Below are 17,317 nucleotides of genomic sequence, written 5' to 3' on the forward strand. Positions count from 1 at the left end.
CAAGAAGCTCTTTAAGTGCTTTTGAAATTCAAAAACATTTTCTCTAAAAGCACTTCCAGTCATTTTAAAAACAGTTCTAAACGAGCACTACATCTCTTGTCAAGGAAATTTTGAGGAAATGGCGCTTCTAAAAAAGCTTCAAGGAAAAGTTTCATACTAACAATTCTCTGGTCTCAAGAATTGGTCTCAAATTTAAAGAAATTTGTATTCATTGATATCATCGTCGTATTCGGTTACCAAACCGTCATGTCACGTACAAAATGGGGAGGAAATAGAGTGTCATTTCAAGCAACGGGAATTCTTTGTAATTTCACAAAACAATGGACTCTATACCAAAATACTTCATTTTCCGAGTGGAGTGCACGATGAGAATGCAATTCAAAGAATTTGCGGCCGTTCAACTGCAGCCTTGAAGCACTTCCGGATGCGGAAGGATGATATTCCAGAGCCAAATCATCTTGCCTCTGTCAAACTAGCTGTAACAAGAAAAATCACTCTCTTCAGAAATACATCTCACTTAAATCGAAGAATCAAATAAGAAACTAAAGGCAAGTTTTAAAGAATAAAGCATGGTACCATGCAATGAAAGGTCGCAAAAATTTGCTGTACCTCGAGACAATCGCTAGGGAGAGATTGGCTTCTGTTCCCTGGTCTTAGCCAACTTCAATTGTGTAAGTTTGTCCAAGATGGCGGGCTCTAAAGGAATTGGGTCAAGACAACGCTCAGCTGCTGCAACAATCACCTGCTCGACAGAAACAAGTCCAAACCGATTATTTATGGAGAGAGGTGAAGGAGATTTCAGGCCTCAACCATTCAAAAGTTGGCGCCAATAAAATAGATATGAACTAAGATGGAGAAGCTATATGAAGTTAAGAGGTTCAAGATGGAGAGCCAAGACTATTTTCTATATAGAGTCCTTAGGAACTGTATATCCAACTGAATTTGCAGGAATCCGCTCCTATTAAAAGTTTGGAGTCTGACAAATTCTTGCAAGCTTTTAAGGCAAAGTTTTACCAAGGTCGTTACCACCGACTCCTGCAATTTGCAAGCACAGTCAGTTCATGTTGTTCCTAAACCAGTACCAATACTGGTTCAAGCAACAACTAGTTCATTTACCTGCGTAAAATCAACTTTCGTAAATATTTCAACTTTTTGCTTAAAAAGTTTTGCCAGATGGGTTTCCAACAGCTGGCTTCTAGCCCTCTGGGTGTTTGACCGACTTAATTTTTCCTCTTGTAATGGGTTGCTCCGAGATGAAGCAGTGCTACGGTTGCTGTCAGCCCGGCGATGCCTGCGAATGCCTTGGGGCAAAATTTGTTTAACTTCACTTCTAATTGCTTCCAACTAACACAGGAAAGAAAGGAATGAATTGTGCAGAGCAGCTGACAACAAATAATAGATTTAACAAACAAGGTACCAAGCGAGTTCTCCCAACTTGACTCTTATTCCAAGAGAGTATTAAATGGCAGGGGGAAACAAATTATGTACTGACCTCTTGAAGAAATAAATCAACAAACATATGAACTTCGCGGGGTTCCTTGTGCTGCAAAAATGTTGAACAATATAGACAAATTAAAAAGAACTTACATGGTAGTAAGTTTAATCCTTTCTTAATAGTTTAGTGCACATGATATACTTCCTATTATTCAAATATTGCCTAACAAAAAGTGTACCTGGACCCAATTTGGTGTTGTAAACCTCTTCTTTAAGAGAACTGATATCCGCTGAGTTCTCATATTTATGTACTGAAAAGAGAAGATCAAAACATTTTGTTATCAAACTTTTGTCTGCATAATAGATAAAAGTGGTGTGATCATGGTAGCCCAATAAAAGTGGTTTGATCATAGTGTTAAAATCTCCATTTGTTAAAGGAGGGGTAGATGAAGAGCAGTGTTAAGGATGGTGTACTAGCACATTGGTCATACTTACGAAGAACTCCTAGTATATCTGCTGACCAGATTTCTGTCTTTATGTATTGCTCAGTGATTTCTGTCTACATTCCGTAAGCATACTCCGCAAACTCACGAACAGAAGTCTAAATTGAGTGCAAGTAAGTCAGTGATTCATCAGTGCAGTTACAAGTTACAGACATCAAAGAGAAAGAGGGAGAGCATATGTAACCGAGCAGAGAGTAATCATGAAGCACAAGGGGGAAACCTTAATGCCTATTTAAGTTGAATAGAAATTTTTAGTACAAGTACTATGTTCATCTAAATTTAACCTGCTTCTCTCACTTTGATCTAACATCTTTAAAGGTGTAAATAATCACTCTCCAACAATTTTAAGATGCATACTTCATGCAGTGAGTTTATTGTTAACTACGAATCAATTCAAGTCGTCACACACAACTTGCCAAAGATAAAAAACCAAAATGATGCTACACTAGTCCACTGTCAGAGACTCACCTCATGTGCAGTAGAAGGAACTGTGTCAGTAGAAGGATCATTAGAATCCAGTGAAGCATTGCGTATATCTTCTATCTTAAGCTGAAGGCCAGCAACAAATTGTTCCAACTTCTCTAGCAACTTCACCTTTAAGCTGTCAACCTGCCAAATGCAGGCAATATGTCATCGGGCGAAAAAAGATTATTGGAATTTTCTTTTCAATGCATTTTCTTTGTTGAGATTCTTCTTGTGAACAAAAAATGTCCACATCTATGCCTTCACTTACTACGAAATTTAAAATACATTAGGACTTGAAGAACAAAAAAACAGGATAACCTATTTTTGAAATGTCTACCAATTTCCTGTGAGTATTGTTCACACAATTTAACTGTAACAGTATAATATTGAATACATTTTCTATAGTTAAAGCCATGATGTGTTAACACGGTAATATGTAATCTAAATGGCAAACTTAAATAAAAGCGCAGTACAGACTGGGAAATCCAATTGCTTAAGAAGCACAGCAGCCTCAGCTCTTGCTTGCATAGATTCAGAATCTGAGAACAGCTTTCCCTGAAAAGAATAATTTGGAAAATCATAAGACAAGTTTTCCAACAGAACACATCCAGTTGCAGTCAGTAAGTTATTCGGCATGAAATTATGATTTTAAACATTAACTTTAACAACATCTCAGATGGTGAATGTCTATTCTTTTGTTAAAGTATGCTTAAGAAAGTACAGTAATACGACACAGATACACAATAAATGGCTAATAAGAAATAGCTTGATAGCTAGTGAAAAATGTCATGCCTTGATTCACAACTTATAGTTCATCTAATAGAATACAGCTAACTCATGAGCATGAACATCTCACTCACATGACTCACAGCAATCCCAAGAGCTCGGAGAGCTTATTTTAGGACGACACATGCATCATATTACTGAAACATTGTATTCATCCAAGGGAATGTTTCCCACACGTTTCAAGCAGTGGCCCTTCATGAAAAGATATTACAAGGCAATACCTGAATGTTACATCTTAAAACTAATCATATGTCCGAGATATAGGCACAATCCTAACATACTGCATAATCCTTTACCAATATTGATGCTAAAACTTCCACCAAAAACTGCATAACACTTATCCATGTATTAAAGCAAATGGAGTTATATATTATATGCCCCTAAACATATAACCTATGACACCATCCAACTAAAAATTACTACCTCGACTGCAAAAACTTAACAAGAACCCCCAAGAGAAACGTTGCGAAGGAAGTAAGGATAAGACATCTACTTGTTTCTTGTTAGGTCTGGGTAGAGAGAAAAACCAGTCTCGCCATATTATAAAATGGAAAGAAAGAGAAAGAAAAAAGGATAGACCTGCAAATTCTTGATAATTATGGTCACAGCTTCTTCAGATGCTCGCTTACAATCCTGGAATGAGGAGTCTCCATATGCCTAATTGTGAGAGCCCAACCACAAAGAAACAAGACACAATGTAAATAAAACTCCACACAAAGGTAAACTCTGGTCCCGAATGCAAAAGATCATAGGAGATAGAAATTACCTTAAATATTGGTATTGCTCCTGTATAAAATTTGACCACATCAGCATATGCTTCTGATTTGATACACTTCCCGAGCCTAGCAGGTAGATCATAGATGAACTGCCGTTCCACAAAAAAAAAGAGATTTATGTAACCCACAAGGCCAGACACCGAAATTAAAACTGAAGTGTCATGAAGTCACACATATATTGCTCGCCAACCTGAACTTTACGAAGAAGGTTGCGTGTGCGATGCAACTTTTCTACGTGTTCCCTCTTCTCAGAAAGAGAAGTGTTGACCCCATCACTTCTAGATTGCACAGACATTATCTGCAATCATTGTCAATGTGAAGTAAGCTACTATTACACTCCTTTTTTCCTTCTTTTTCCTCTGAAAACAAAAACATAGCTTGAGCGAGCCTTAGTTAAAGTAGAAACAATTGGAAGTACCTTCTGGAGGACCTGTTCCATATTTGCCTCCATCCCCACAATATTACTTTTCATCCTGTTGGAAAAATTATCCAAGACCAGAATATTATAGGAGACTCTTGGTTACATTATCTACAAGCTGAAACATGATAAATGATAATGTGGGTAGCAGAAATTTCGTCAACATGTAAATATAGACATATACGTAAAAAAAATAAAGAGTTACTGTTTAATAGTATCTGTCGCGCTAATAAACTTGTTGTAGTTCTCGTATACTAACATTTGTAAGTCAGTATCAAGATTCTTTATCTCAGCAGCCATTTGAACATGTCTCTGTAGAAGCCCTTCCAAGTTTGACTTGTGTACCTGCAAAGTTCATAAAACTCACAATGCTGATTCAAAGTTCGAATTTCTGCCTCATATTTGATAACAAAATCAGCGTATTATGATCATTCAATATACAAATGCCACAAATCACGCACAATCAACTTATCGGAGAAAACATACATCACCATATGAAATCAACAACATTCCTACAAAGTCCTCTACCCTGATTCTGAACCAAATGCCCGTCTCCAATTCTGCTACGAAAACCAATGGTTCGTTCCACTCCACAAAATTGCCAGCTCAATTCAAAACAACTTGATGACATTTTTTTGAGCAGCCACTAATTCCATTTTTCACCTCTACAAACTTAGCTACGACGTAAATATACATAAATTTCCAGACACAGCCTTACAATTCAACCCTAAATCTGCCCTAGTTACCAGTAACGATTACGATTGTCCCAAAATTAAGTAAACAAAACAGCTGAATCAATCATGTATTTGGTAAAAGATAAGAGTTGGGGATCGTACGAGGAGATGCATGTGCTGGTCGGGATCGAAGGAGGTGGAGTTGATGGCGTCGAGAGTGGCGTACTTGGACGAGGACTTAGAGTTGGAAGACAACAGCGAAGGGTCAGGGGAGTAGAAGCTCGACAGCAAATCTCTCATCCTCTTCGCCTTGTCGTCCAGCGGCACGTCGTTCACCTCCATTTCTACGTTTCTTCTTCTTCTTCTTCCTCAACCTTCAGTCTCTGTGATCCGAGAATTGGCGCTGCTGGAATGCAATCAAAATTTTGTTACAGGGATACAGTTATGATTTTGTTAAACGACGACGTAGAGGTCAGTGTCCGTAGTTTTAGGCCTTTGACTATTTGAACCCTTACACACCTTGTAATGAAATTTTATCAGTTTTTATTACTCCTCGCAAATTTTTAAGAAATGACAAGTTCTATAATTATCTTCAAGAAATGTTCAGTGATTCATTTAAAATTGAGACCCTTCATGTATTTTTTGTCATTTCATATTTTTAAGGTTTGCTTGTAAATTGAAGTTAAACTCTGACATGACAAATAATTCATGAAGAGTCAATTTTGAAAGAGTTTCCTTAGCATTGATTTGCTTTACCATGGCTTGAAGAAGATTAGAGAAAGTAATTATAATTACGACTTTTTCTTCTATGCTCTAACTTATCGCGGTTATTTTGAACATTCTATCACAATCACCTCATAACTCTCACTATTTTTTTCCTAAAGCCAATTGGAACACTAAAGAATCGATTTGACTCTTAAGCCTCCTTCTCTGTATATTTGTTTGGATATATCACTCGTTTAGATATAAGCAACACGATTTCATTCAAAATTTTCACTAATTTTGAAACCATGTTATTAGTAAGATATTTGATAATTGTTAGTTACCAAAATGAAGACAACAAAGTTGATTTGTTTTGTTATGTGAGTTTTCGGTTGTTGAGACAAAGCGATAGTGGAGGACTCGAATCTAGGACATTGAGTGCACTAGTATATCTTATTAACCACTTGAACTACAATGTTTTATTCAATGTTCTAAAAAACGGCCTAGGCACCTGCCTAGGCGCTAGACAGTGGTGACCCGAGGCGTTTTCTTGCAAATCGGTTAGAAAAATCGGTTGGGCTCTAAGCGGCGCCTAGGTGGGTGAGGCGGCCCTAGGCGGGCTAGGCACTAGGTGGGCTAGGCAGCTCTAGGCGGCTAGGAGGCTAGGAGGTTTTTTTTTTTTTTTTTTTTAATTAAGAAAAAATCCTATCTACATTACTATATTTCCTTATTTTTCCTCCTATGTTGCATTTTGTGTGGCTTGCAATTGGGAATTTATTGTACATGTGTCATCCTACAATACTCCTCACTATGGTTCTATGATAGATATGCTTAATGTGTTTTTAAATTTTGGACTTGTTGGATACTCTTTTTGCATTTTATTTTTCTTTTATTATCTTATCCATGAATTTCATACAAGTTTAATTTTTTGTAAGTGTCAATATGCACTTATTTACAAGATATACAAGAAATTTACCTAAATCTACCTAGGCGCCCGCCTAGACGCCACCTAGCCGCCAGCCCGCCGCCTGACTAGCGCCTAGTGCCTAGCGTTTTTTAGAACCTTGGTTTTATTAATAGAAAGGTTTTGTCAAATATCACTAACATGGGCCATGGCTATTTGTAGGGCGGGGCTATAGCAGAGTTGAGCCCAAAGAGTAAAAAGTCAATTGTTTATCTAAGGCCAGTAAGCCCATAATGTCTTATACAAAATTTTAACACTAACGATACAAATAAACAACTGTTATGACGTCATTTTTATACAATTTGTGTGTTGTATAAAGTGTATATGTTAATTTTGAAGTTGTCTTGACCTTATTGGTTTAGACAATGACCATGTTCATTTGTTCATGTATAAAATAAGTTGTTTATCTTCTTTTTTAAACTAAGTTGCTTATCTTTCACACCAAGTAAAAGTTGTTTTACCTTCACAACCTTTTTCATTTTGAAAAACTAAAATAAAATAAAATATATCGCAAAGGAAAGACTTTACAAACAAGCAACAAACAAATTCAACCATCGGAAGAAAAAAAATGCCAACAAAGTTGCACCAAAGAAGCAACAACAAAAACTAATTATATGTGGGGATATTCCATTTTCGTTAAATAGACTCAGTAGTAGTAGAATGATCGACCTTCAAGTTAGTGGACTTAGGACTGGTTTGGTATTACTGTGCTTTGAAAAAAACTGCTTCTGTTATACTGTGAGAATAAGCTCATTTTTGTTGCTTCACATTTTCAGGTTTTTTTTCACCCAAAACTGTGAAAATAAGCTGTTTTTAAGTGTTTACCAAACACCTTTTTGAGTTCAGCTTTTTTTTATACCCACTTTTTATAAAATCATCTTAGTACCAAACCAGTACTTAATAGAGTTGAGAACCACCTCATCGAGTTGACACAAAGTTCTTGAATTTACATTTGTTCCACTCCCTCCATACATAATACACGATAGTGGGGTACAATGGTTGATGATAGTATGTACAAAAATGTATAGAAACAATAATCAATGTTGCATGCAAAAATAGTAATCGATGTTGCGTGCAAAAGTATTATAAATAGCCTATGTAAAAACAAGTGTTAATGGTCATTTTGCTAATAGATGCAAGTGAGATCAAAATCGAGATTTAGGAAACAAAGTGGCAAATTTTGAGTTATAGGGATTAAAATGGGATCAAAATCGAGTTTAAGAGACGAAAGTTGTGACTTTGAGTTTGAAGGAGAAAAGCGAGATTGAAATCAAGTTTTAATAAGTGTAGCTAAAAATAAGCCAACAGTAACAAGTAGTTGGTGGAAAAATGTTATTGATAGTCTCTTTGGTGGCGAGACCTAATAACATACGACTTGCAAAAGCAATTTTATTAGCAAATGGAAACATTTGCTTGTTTTTTATTTTGAACGAACGAACGACATTTTCTACACTAAGAGAGTTGAAGAGTGGGTTAGGCCTCATAATATACGAGCTATAATAATGTAGTTTAAATTTATCTTTAGCAAGAATAAAACCTAACATTTTCTTGTTATAAAAACATTAGAATAAGAAAGATAACATGTTTCCTCACCAAAAGAGAATATTGCTATTCCCTAAAATAAAATAATTGAAAACCAAATGTGTAAATAAGAAAAAAGTAATGTTAGGGAAATTAAATTTGTAGATTAAATTTTGTAAACTAAATGATATGAAAGTTAATGATTGAATTATTACTTAAACGTTGATAAGCCGTAAGCGTGCTCATTTCCTATTGATGACACGTTATTTAATTTGTAAATTTTATTTTTAAATTTAGTTTTCATAGCATTACTCATAAAAAACCAATTGAGAAGCAAATGCGTGAAAAATAAAACAATTGAAAATAAAATGATAGAAAAGGAGAAAGTTCCTGCCTTCTGTAAGAGCACTTCCACCGTGGGAAAACCCTCCCCCAGGCTATTCACTATTTAATCCACCTAGTGAACAGTAACTGCCCTTAATAAACAATAATTACTTTTTGCATCTTTACCGTTGCACTTGAATAACCCTGACAATAGGCAATAAAATATTAGTTTTTTTAAATAATACAAAATAATTTTATTTGTAATTTCGGATATGATTTTTAATCGGTCTCATTGTACCTTTTTTTATTAAAAAATTATTTTTATTATTTTAATTTTTTTCTTTTCACATGGTGATCCCAATCCAAAACCTTTTTTATTATTATTAATTTTTTTTTCTTCTGCTCTTTCACATGGTGCGTTGGAACCATTCCAAAAGCCCAAACATTTTCTTTTCAACCTGTGTCCTCCCCCCCCCCCCACAACCCCCCGACGCACCCAAACCCTCCTCATCTCTTCCTCCATCTTCACCACCCCACCACCGCCTCTCTTCCTCCATCTTCACCATCCCACCCACCTCAGCCTCCATCAACGGTCCCGATCTTCCCCGCTCTCTAACCAAACTCTTTCTCTCCTCTTTCCCCAGAAAACAAATCCCAAATCCCAAAGGAAGAGGATTGCGAGTGCGTGGGGGCGAAGGCGGTGTGGGGTGCGGCGGCAGTTGCGACGGAGGAGGATCTCTACCATTTGTATGTGGGTGTTCATCAACCTCGGCGACAAACTCCGGCGAGAGTCGTTGAGTTCGAAGCCTGGGTTTTACAATTTTTTAATTTTTTTTTATTAATAATTTATATTATGGCTGACGTCACCCTGACGTCAGCCCACGTCACGTTGCCTTCGGGCTCTCGAACTACTAACTCGTGCCGGGCCTCTCCCTCAGTCTCGCTCGGGCTCCATCGCTAGAACATGCTGGACTTGGTTGCTCGGGCTCTCTGCCACTGTTCACGGGCCTGTCCCTCAGGGGAGAGCACATGCTGGAAGTGCTCTAATATCCAGAGCATAATGTCATGGCGCGTGCAACTACCTTTTTTCACCGTGCAATTAATGGCAAGGTGCGTCAGCAAAAATGAGCTGTCCTTGCACTGTACTTATATATATATATATTATTACGCTCCATTAGGCTAATATTTCAAGAGATCTTCCATAAAGGCAAAGGGCCAAAGGCAAAACAAAATGATTGCTTGAATGAGACTGGGACCCGTGTCGATATAATCTTTCCTTTTTTCCAAGTCTCTATATATTTTTTTTAGAAAGATTATCTTCCCTTTTAATCTCTATTCCCTTCCCTGCTCTCATATTTGAATAGTTATGGTTTAACCACGTCAACATCTTATATTGATTTTTTTATAAAGATAATAAGACAAAAAAACAATATGTGAGAGGAGGGGAGAGAAGGAGATGAAAATAAGAAGAGAGAGAATCATACTCTATTTTTTTTTACTTGGAAATAAAAGGGGAGATCATATTCAGATTTCTTCCATCAAGACCACTAGATCAAATGATCCGGACATTTGAAATTTCATCCAACGGCCCACCTGTTTTGACCCCTTAAAAGCTATAATAATTATTTACTATTGGATGAAATTTCAAAGCTCCGGATCACTTGATCCGGTAACCTTAGTGGAAGAAATCCGCTATTCAAGTATATTAGTTGTCCTAATTTGATAACTGGAATTTTATTTCCTAAGAGAGAAATATGTATGCACAAAGACAAATGAAAATTCGATTTGAATACGCAATGCGTATTATAAGTTTCAGAATAGTCTAGTCTTGCACACCACTAAATTTTAGTGTCCTTAAATGGAGTAAGATTCTCTTTCTTTTTAGTCTCATTTTTCTTTTATTTTTTCTTCTATTTGAACGATTACGATTAAACCACGTTAATGTTTTATGTTAATTTTTTAATAGTGAATATGTGAGAGGAGGGGTGAGAATAAGATGAGAATAGGAGGGGAGAGAATTTTACTCTCTCTTAAATAAGGGTGACCAAATTGAAGTCGGATTCTCTCCTCTTTAAATCCCTCTTCTTCTTCTCTCCTCTTACACTTTATATATTTTTTTTTTAAAAAAAATCAATACAAGATGTTTACGTAATTTAATCGTAATAATTTAACTACGAAAACAAAGATAATTTTACTGAATAAAGGAGAACTTTCCTTTTGTGATTTAAATGATAAACAATTTAATGGACAAGAGAAACAAAAGAATATTTTTCTTGTTCTAGGTTCATCCTATTATAATTTTTTAACGTATTAGCCGTCCTCGCCATTGACGTCAGCCATGACGCACCAAATTAGCATTTAGCACTCGTTATTATTAAAAAAGTCATTAATTTATTATTTTCCACACCCACCAAACCCTCCCATCTCCTGCTATAAAAGCCCATTCCCACACCTTACTAAACCTTCTTTCTCCTTCCGTCTCATTTCGTCTATATTTCTCCGCCGCGCGTTTGCCTTTCAGATAAGTCCTCTTCCCCCCTTTTCTCTTTCTCTGTCTCTAGATTTTCATTTCCGCTTGCTTCTCCTTCGTTAGATCCGAAATCTCTGATCGGATTCTAGATCTGAGGTTCAACTTTGGGTTTTTTTTTGAGGTTCTTGAAATCCAATTCGATCGGATCTGATTTGGGGGCCTGGAAACTCTGGGTTTGTAGAAATCTAAATCAATGGGTCTAGTCTTTCTATGACATTATGTATCGTATCCGTCTGCTTCACTCGTTCTCCGTTGTCTTCCTCTACTGGTTCTACGTTTTCTCATGAATTAATCGCATCAATTCCTTGCCTCCAATTCGAATCCCAATCCTAATTTTATTTTCGCCCCAATTCTTTCAACCCTAATCTAATTTAGGTAACAAACATCAATTCCTAATTTTTGCAATTCTTGGGTAAATTACCCGAAGAAAGGAAGAAATGTCTTTGGTTCAGCGCCAATCTAGCTCAGGATCCGACGGGTCCGCGACGGTGGACGAGAAGAAGAGGAAGAGGATGCTGTCCAACCGCGAATCCGCGAGGCGTTCGAGGATGAAGAAGCAGAAGCAGATTGATGATTTGACGACTGAGATCACCCGTCTGGAGATGTCGAACAATCAGGTTCGGCAGACAGTCGATGCCAGGGAGCGGAGCTACAATGAGATAGAGTCTGCAAACAATGTGCTGAGAGCTCAAGCAATGGAGCTCACCGATCGACTGCAGTCGTTAAACTCGGTCCTCCATATATTCGAAGAGGTCAGCGGCTTCTCGGTCGACATCCCCGAGATGCATGATCCTCTGCTTAAGCCATGGCAGCGCCCCTACCCGTCGCAGCCCATCCCGGCCTCGTCCGGCATGTTCTTCATTTGATGACGATCTTCATCGCTTCTGTCTGTCAGTGTTTTGGTGGTGTTCGTCTTTTGATTTCGATTTTAGTTGTTGGGTTGATGTTAGCCTCAGTTGTTTTTGGTGTCTTTAATTAATAGTTGTTGTAGTCAGTGTCTTTGCACAAGCTTGTTTCATGATGGATTAGCAGTGCATTTGGGTTTGCTGTTGGAACTTGGAACCGAACCGTGTGTACAATGTTGTTCATTTGGTCTGTATAAATCAAATGTTTGTGGTGCTTGTTAGCTGTGGAATGTAGAGTTGCTCTTTTTGTTGGTAATTGAAATTGTTCCCAAACGCTTAACCTCCATAATAGGTTTGATTATCTATATTTTTAAGATGATATTCGAAACTACACTCCGGTTATACAAACTTGCACTCGAGTACAAGGGGCACACCCTATCAATCAAGATTGATACGACTAATTGATCTAATTCACGTCTGCGATCGATTTTTTAAGCACACAGCCTACATAATCATAAGATTAAACCACACTTCATATTAATATTATAGTTAACGTGTGTTTAGTGAAAAATAATGTACTTCCCATTGAGCTTGGACAAAGTCCCAAGCAAAAGCAACAGAAAACCGGAAACTGGGGGAGGGTTGTCCCACAACTCCCACATGCTATGCATGATGTACCAGTCACCACCCCAATCACCTATGATTCATCCACGCGTTGCGCACGAACAGTTGGTCTAGTTGCACAACCAAGTCTCTACGTAGATAGGCCTTATTTTTAATTCCATTCATCATCATAGTGGCGTTTCTTACCAACAACATGACATATAATAAAAAAACCTTAATAGTGCACTCGTATCATGCAAGTTTTTTTCTCATAAAAACATGGTAGTACATATATATTTGTAATGAGTTTGACGATAGATTGTCAATCATTTTGGCTTAATGTAGTGAACTATTGAATACAACTTTAAATCATGCTTACTTACACAGTATAAGAACTGGGAGACTTCGAATTCCTAATTTTCTGGTGTTTACTAAAATATGAGCATGGCAATCATTTCAATTCCTAATTCCCCCTGCATATAAAATCAGATTATCAAAAATCCATGACAAAATACCTCGAAATCAAGAATTGGACCAACCTGAGAACTAATCGTTCCGGTTCTTTTTTCTTATTTTCTCTATTCTAAGTACCCGATTCGTTACTTATACCCGGCCCTTCGATAATACGTCCAGTATTTAATTGATAATTGACAAGATCAACATTTTTAAAAGGGAATTGTTATTGGCATTTCAAAAATCTAACTCTACACTCCTCACAAGTGTATTTTTTTTTTTCTTCCAAATATATAAAGTTTGAAGGGTAGAATAAGATTTTTAAAATGCCAATAACAATTCCATTTTAAAATGCAAATAAAATCCCTTTCCACAAATGAAATATGAGATTCAAATAGTAATAAAGGCAAAGCTTCTTTATAATATTTGGAAGCTGATAAAGTAATCACCAATTTATGTTAAACATATATATTATAACATGCTACTGTATCATATCATCATGCAAAATAATTATAAAAAACATTCCAAAGTAAGTTTTTCATGACAATATCCCAACAACAGGTTTTAGTCCATCTTAATTAACATAAACAGAGACAGAGAAAGTACTGTGAAATCTAAAACACGACAACCTCAAAGCCGGGCCAAGGCATAGGTAGATTGAGATCCATCGATCAGCTGTCGTAAGTACGGCACTCGTCGGTTTCGGGGTTGTCGTTACAGAATGTCTCCAGGGGGTCGGAACTTTTCTGGTTGTCACGTTTGTGGCTGGCGGCGGCGCTCAGCTCCTCCACCTCGTCCCACGCCGCCACACACTCCCCGCTTGCCGGGTCGTCCGAGCACTTCTCCTCGGCGCTCTTGATGCTTTCCGCCACCTTTTCCGACAGTTTATCTGGTGCTGCGCTTACTGGCCTTACCATGGTCATGCGGCGGCCAACGGAAGAGTAGCTTCTCCAGGTGGGGATGTTGAGTGATTGAAATGCCCTCGGTGCCTCTGTTGCTTTTGACAACGCTGCCCTTGGGGTGGAGAGGCTCACTCCGGCGACTGTAGTGGTGGTTGCCATTTCTCCTCCTCTCTTTCTTTCTGGTTTCGAAGTGGTGAGGTGCTTACGAGCATGAGGTTTAATTGGTGTTTCCAACGGTTCAGGATCGCACACTTCTTATCATATCACAGCCAATCATCTACTTCCACGTCGGAAACACTTGAGATATTTTACGGGAAAAAAATCACACTTTTGAACAGGGAATGCATTTTAGTTTTCTTTTTGGGGTTCTCAGTGTTCTGTACCACTTTTTCTTTATTTATTGTATTTTGTTGAATAATTGAGAGGGCCTCTCAATTATTTTTGTACGAGTCATGGTCCACCAGCCTAAGTGGTCATCAGTTGATAATGGAGCAAGAAGCTTATTCCTGAAACCTTCTATCAGCCGGCTTTGAGATCGAGATCCCCGAGTCCTGTACAATTTCAATTTCAATAACAAACTGTGAGGTAATATTTAAATACAATGGGAAATGATGTTAATTTCTTATATTAATCCTAGAGGTCCTAGAGTGTGTTTACCTGCACCTGACGGCTATATTTCAGGTGAAGACGTTATGGTCCAGGAGGATATAATATTCCTGATCTTAATCTACGACTTTTGTTGCGTTTAAGGAAGTTCTGAAGGAGATCTTCTCTTCGGAAAGACCTCTGGATGAAAGAGATACTTACCTTCGTAAAAAGTTGTGCAGTTTTTGTAAGGACGCACAATTTTCATGGCATTACCCTCACGTAGTACCAGGTATGGATCTGGGAAATATCAGCGTGACAGGTCAGTTAAATTTTGTTGGCTGTATGACTTATAGGATTCAGCAACAAATTGCTAGTCTAAAAGTAAATTCTAAACATGATATAAGCATCAAAAGATTTACTGAGTTAGAACAACAAATTTCTGTTATAAAGAAAATTGTTAAAAGAAATGACAGTGCTGAATTTCCAGATATAAACGGAATGGTAAACACTTTAGCCACTAAAGAACAAATGGACCAAGTTTTTGTGAGTCTAGCTTTAAGACTAGAAAAGCTTGAAAATATAAAGACTTGCAGAATCTATACATTACATGCAGGTTAAATTTGATAAAACCATCACAGATTTATATGGAACGATGGAATCACTTAGAGGAAGAGATGCTAAAATCAAACCGCCTGATCATACGTATAAGAGTATGAACCAAGTTAGAAATATCTAGATGGAGACGGATATAATTTTCCAGATAGATAGCTTTACAGATTTAAGTTGTATAGAAGAAGACCTAGCAAGTTTGAAGCTAGAACATTCTGAACCAGAAGTAGTTTTTGCAGACCAAGCTGAAGGTAGCGGAAAGAAGAAAGAAGATGAATTTGGAGTTATACCAGACAACTCTAGCCGCTATAGGTCAGGAACTTAGACCATCTCCAACCAAAGGTCCAGAGGGACGAAAATAGCACGAAAATCTTCTCCAATCAAGGGCTACGCCAGAGGGCTCGTGGGCCCCACGGAATCTGAAAGGGTTAAAGGGCCGGCTACTTTCAACCAGCCCACTGGCTAGCCCAATTTCTTTTTTTGTTTTTTGTTTTTTTTTTATTGTTCTTTTCCATTGCCCAACCCACTTTAGGGTTTAAGGCTTAGTTTTTTTATTTTTTACTTTTTTTATTTTTATGGTCCCAGCTCACTTTTTGTTTTTATGCCTAGCAGCCTTTTTTTTTTATTTCTAATTTTTTCATACACCATTTTTCACTCTTTCATACTATCTTACCATATTTTATTTCAATTATTCACATTTCATGCTATAACCTTTTGGCCCTCGGTTGGAAATGGTAAGGAATATGACCATGCACTGTTCATTAAAATATTAATTTCTTAGAGGGTCAGAGGCCTGAAACAAGCCATCTGGCCAGCCTTCGGTAAAGACCATCTCCAACCGAAGGTTATAGAGGGTCAGAGGGGCGAAAATAGCCCCAAAACCGTCTCCAACTGAGGGCTAGGCCAAAGGACTCGTGGGTCGTGGATAAAAAAGGGCCAAAGGACCAACCAGATGGCTCAAATGAGTCAGCCAGCTACCCCCGGGCCGGGCCATAAGACTATCTCCAACTGAAGGCTAGCCAGATGACTCATTTTAGCCCTCTGGCCCTCCAAGAAATTAATATTTTAATGAACAGTGCATGGCCATATTCCTTACCATCTCCAACTGAGGGCCAAATAGTAATAGGGCTTGTTTTAGCCCTGTCACAAAAAACGTCGCCAACCGAGGGCCAAAGGGCTATAGTATAGAATGTGAAGAATTGAAATAAAATGAGGTAAGATAGTATGAAATAGTGAAACATAAATGAGAAATGGTGTAGGAAAAAAATTAGAAATTAAAAAAAAAAAAAAAAGGTTGCTGGGCATAAAAACAAAAAGTGGGCTGGGACTATAAAAAAAAACTAAGCCCTAAACCCTAAAGTGGGCTGGGCAATGGACAAAAATTTGAAATTGGGCTAGCCAGTGGGCTGGCTGGCTGAAAGTGGCCAGCCGGTTGACCCATTCAGATTCTGTGCGGCCCACGAGCCCTCGGTTGGAGATGGTTTTCAGGCTATTTTCGGCTCTTTGGACCCTTTGGTTGGAGATGGTCTAAGGCCATCTCTAACCGAAGGCTGCCCAGAGGGCTCGTTTTAGCCCTGTCACCAAAAACCATCTCCAATCGAAGACCAAAGGGCTATAGTATGAAATGTGAAAAATTGAATAAAATAAGGTAAGACAGTATGGAATGGTGAAAAATATGTGAGAAATGGTGTAGGAAAAAATTAGAATTAAAATAAAATAAAATAAAAAAAAGTGGTTGGGACCGAAAAAGTTCTTAAACCCTAAACCTAAAGTGGGCTGAAAGAACAAAAAAAAAAAAAAAAAACTGGGCTGGGCAAGTGGAAAAGAAAAGAAAAAAAAAACAAAATGGGCTAGCCAGCGGGCTGGTTGGCTAGTTTAAGATGGCTTGCCGGTTGGCCCTCTGAGCCATTTTTTTTCATGTGGGGCCCACGAGCCATTTGACCTAACCCTCTATTGTAGATGGTTTTCAGCCCTCTGACCCTTTGGACCATTCGGTTGGAGATGGTCTAAATTTGAAACCAACGGCTAGTTGACGTCAGTTACTGTTATTTAAATTTTTTATTTTTGGGGCCAAATTTTTTTAAAATATTTAATTATAGGCCCATAAAGTACGTTTAGGTTTTCTTTTTATAGGCTTGGGAGCTTGCTCAAATCCCTTCCACAGCTGATGTGGGACTCCTATCCACTTCCCTTTTTTTTTTTAATACTTCCTCTCCCACA

General features: G+C 37.8%; 3 protein-coding genes across 3 annotated transcripts; 1 reads left to right on the top strand and 2 right to left on the bottom strand.

The window, feature by feature from the left end:
* Nucleotides 1-198: 198 nt before the first annotated feature.
* On the bottom strand, nucleotides 199-5,495 carry LOC103967174 (vacuolar protein sorting-associated protein 51 homolog). The gene is made up of 15 exons (XM_048585888.1): nucleotides 5,219-5,495; nucleotides 4,588-4,727; nucleotides 4,383-4,437; nucleotides 4,155-4,262; nucleotides 3,955-4,053; nucleotides 3,768-3,845; nucleotides 2,880-2,957; nucleotides 2,406-2,546; nucleotides 2,009-2,035; nucleotides 1,674-1,745; nucleotides 1,493-1,543; nucleotides 1,117-1,344; nucleotides 923-1,035; nucleotides 610-803; nucleotides 199-476 (listed from the first exon to the last, which is right to left on the bottom strand). The coding sequence occupies exons 1-14, from the start codon at nucleotides 5,396-5,398 to the stop codon at nucleotides 623-625; spliced, it is 1,551 nt and encodes a 516-aa protein (XP_048441845.1). The 5' UTR covers nucleotides 5,399-5,495; the 3' UTR covers nucleotides 199-476; nucleotides 610-622.
* Nucleotides 5,496-11,029: 5,534 nt separating this feature from the next.
* Nucleotides 11,030-12,258, top strand: LOC103967176 (bZIP transcription factor 53-like). The gene has a single exon (XM_009380444.3). The coding sequence runs from the start codon at nucleotides 11,535-11,537 to the stop codon at nucleotides 11,961-11,963; it is 429 nt and encodes a 142-aa protein (XP_009378719.1). The 5' UTR covers nucleotides 11,030-11,534; the 3' UTR covers nucleotides 11,964-12,258.
* A 1,182-nt stretch (nucleotides 12,259-13,440) lies between these two features.
* Nucleotides 13,441-14,074, bottom strand: LOC103967177 (calvin cycle protein CP12-1, chloroplastic). The gene has a single exon (XM_009380445.3). It carries the CDS (start codon nucleotides 14,057-14,059, stop codon nucleotides 13,670-13,672), a length of 390 nt encoding a protein of 129 aa, XP_009378720.2. The 5' UTR covers nucleotides 14,060-14,074; the 3' UTR covers nucleotides 13,441-13,669.
* Nucleotides 14,075-17,317: the final 3,243 nt, after the last annotated feature.

Source organism: the organism of the source record quoted next, unplaced genomic scaffold (genome assembly GCF_019419815.1).
Source record: "Pyrus x bretschneideri cultivar Hongxiangsu unplaced genomic scaffold, Pyrus_bretschneideri_v1 Contig23, whole genome shotgun sequence".
Classification (NCBI taxonomy): Eukaryota; Viridiplantae; Streptophyta; class Magnoliopsida; order Rosales; family Rosaceae; genus Pyrus; species Pyrus x bretschneideri.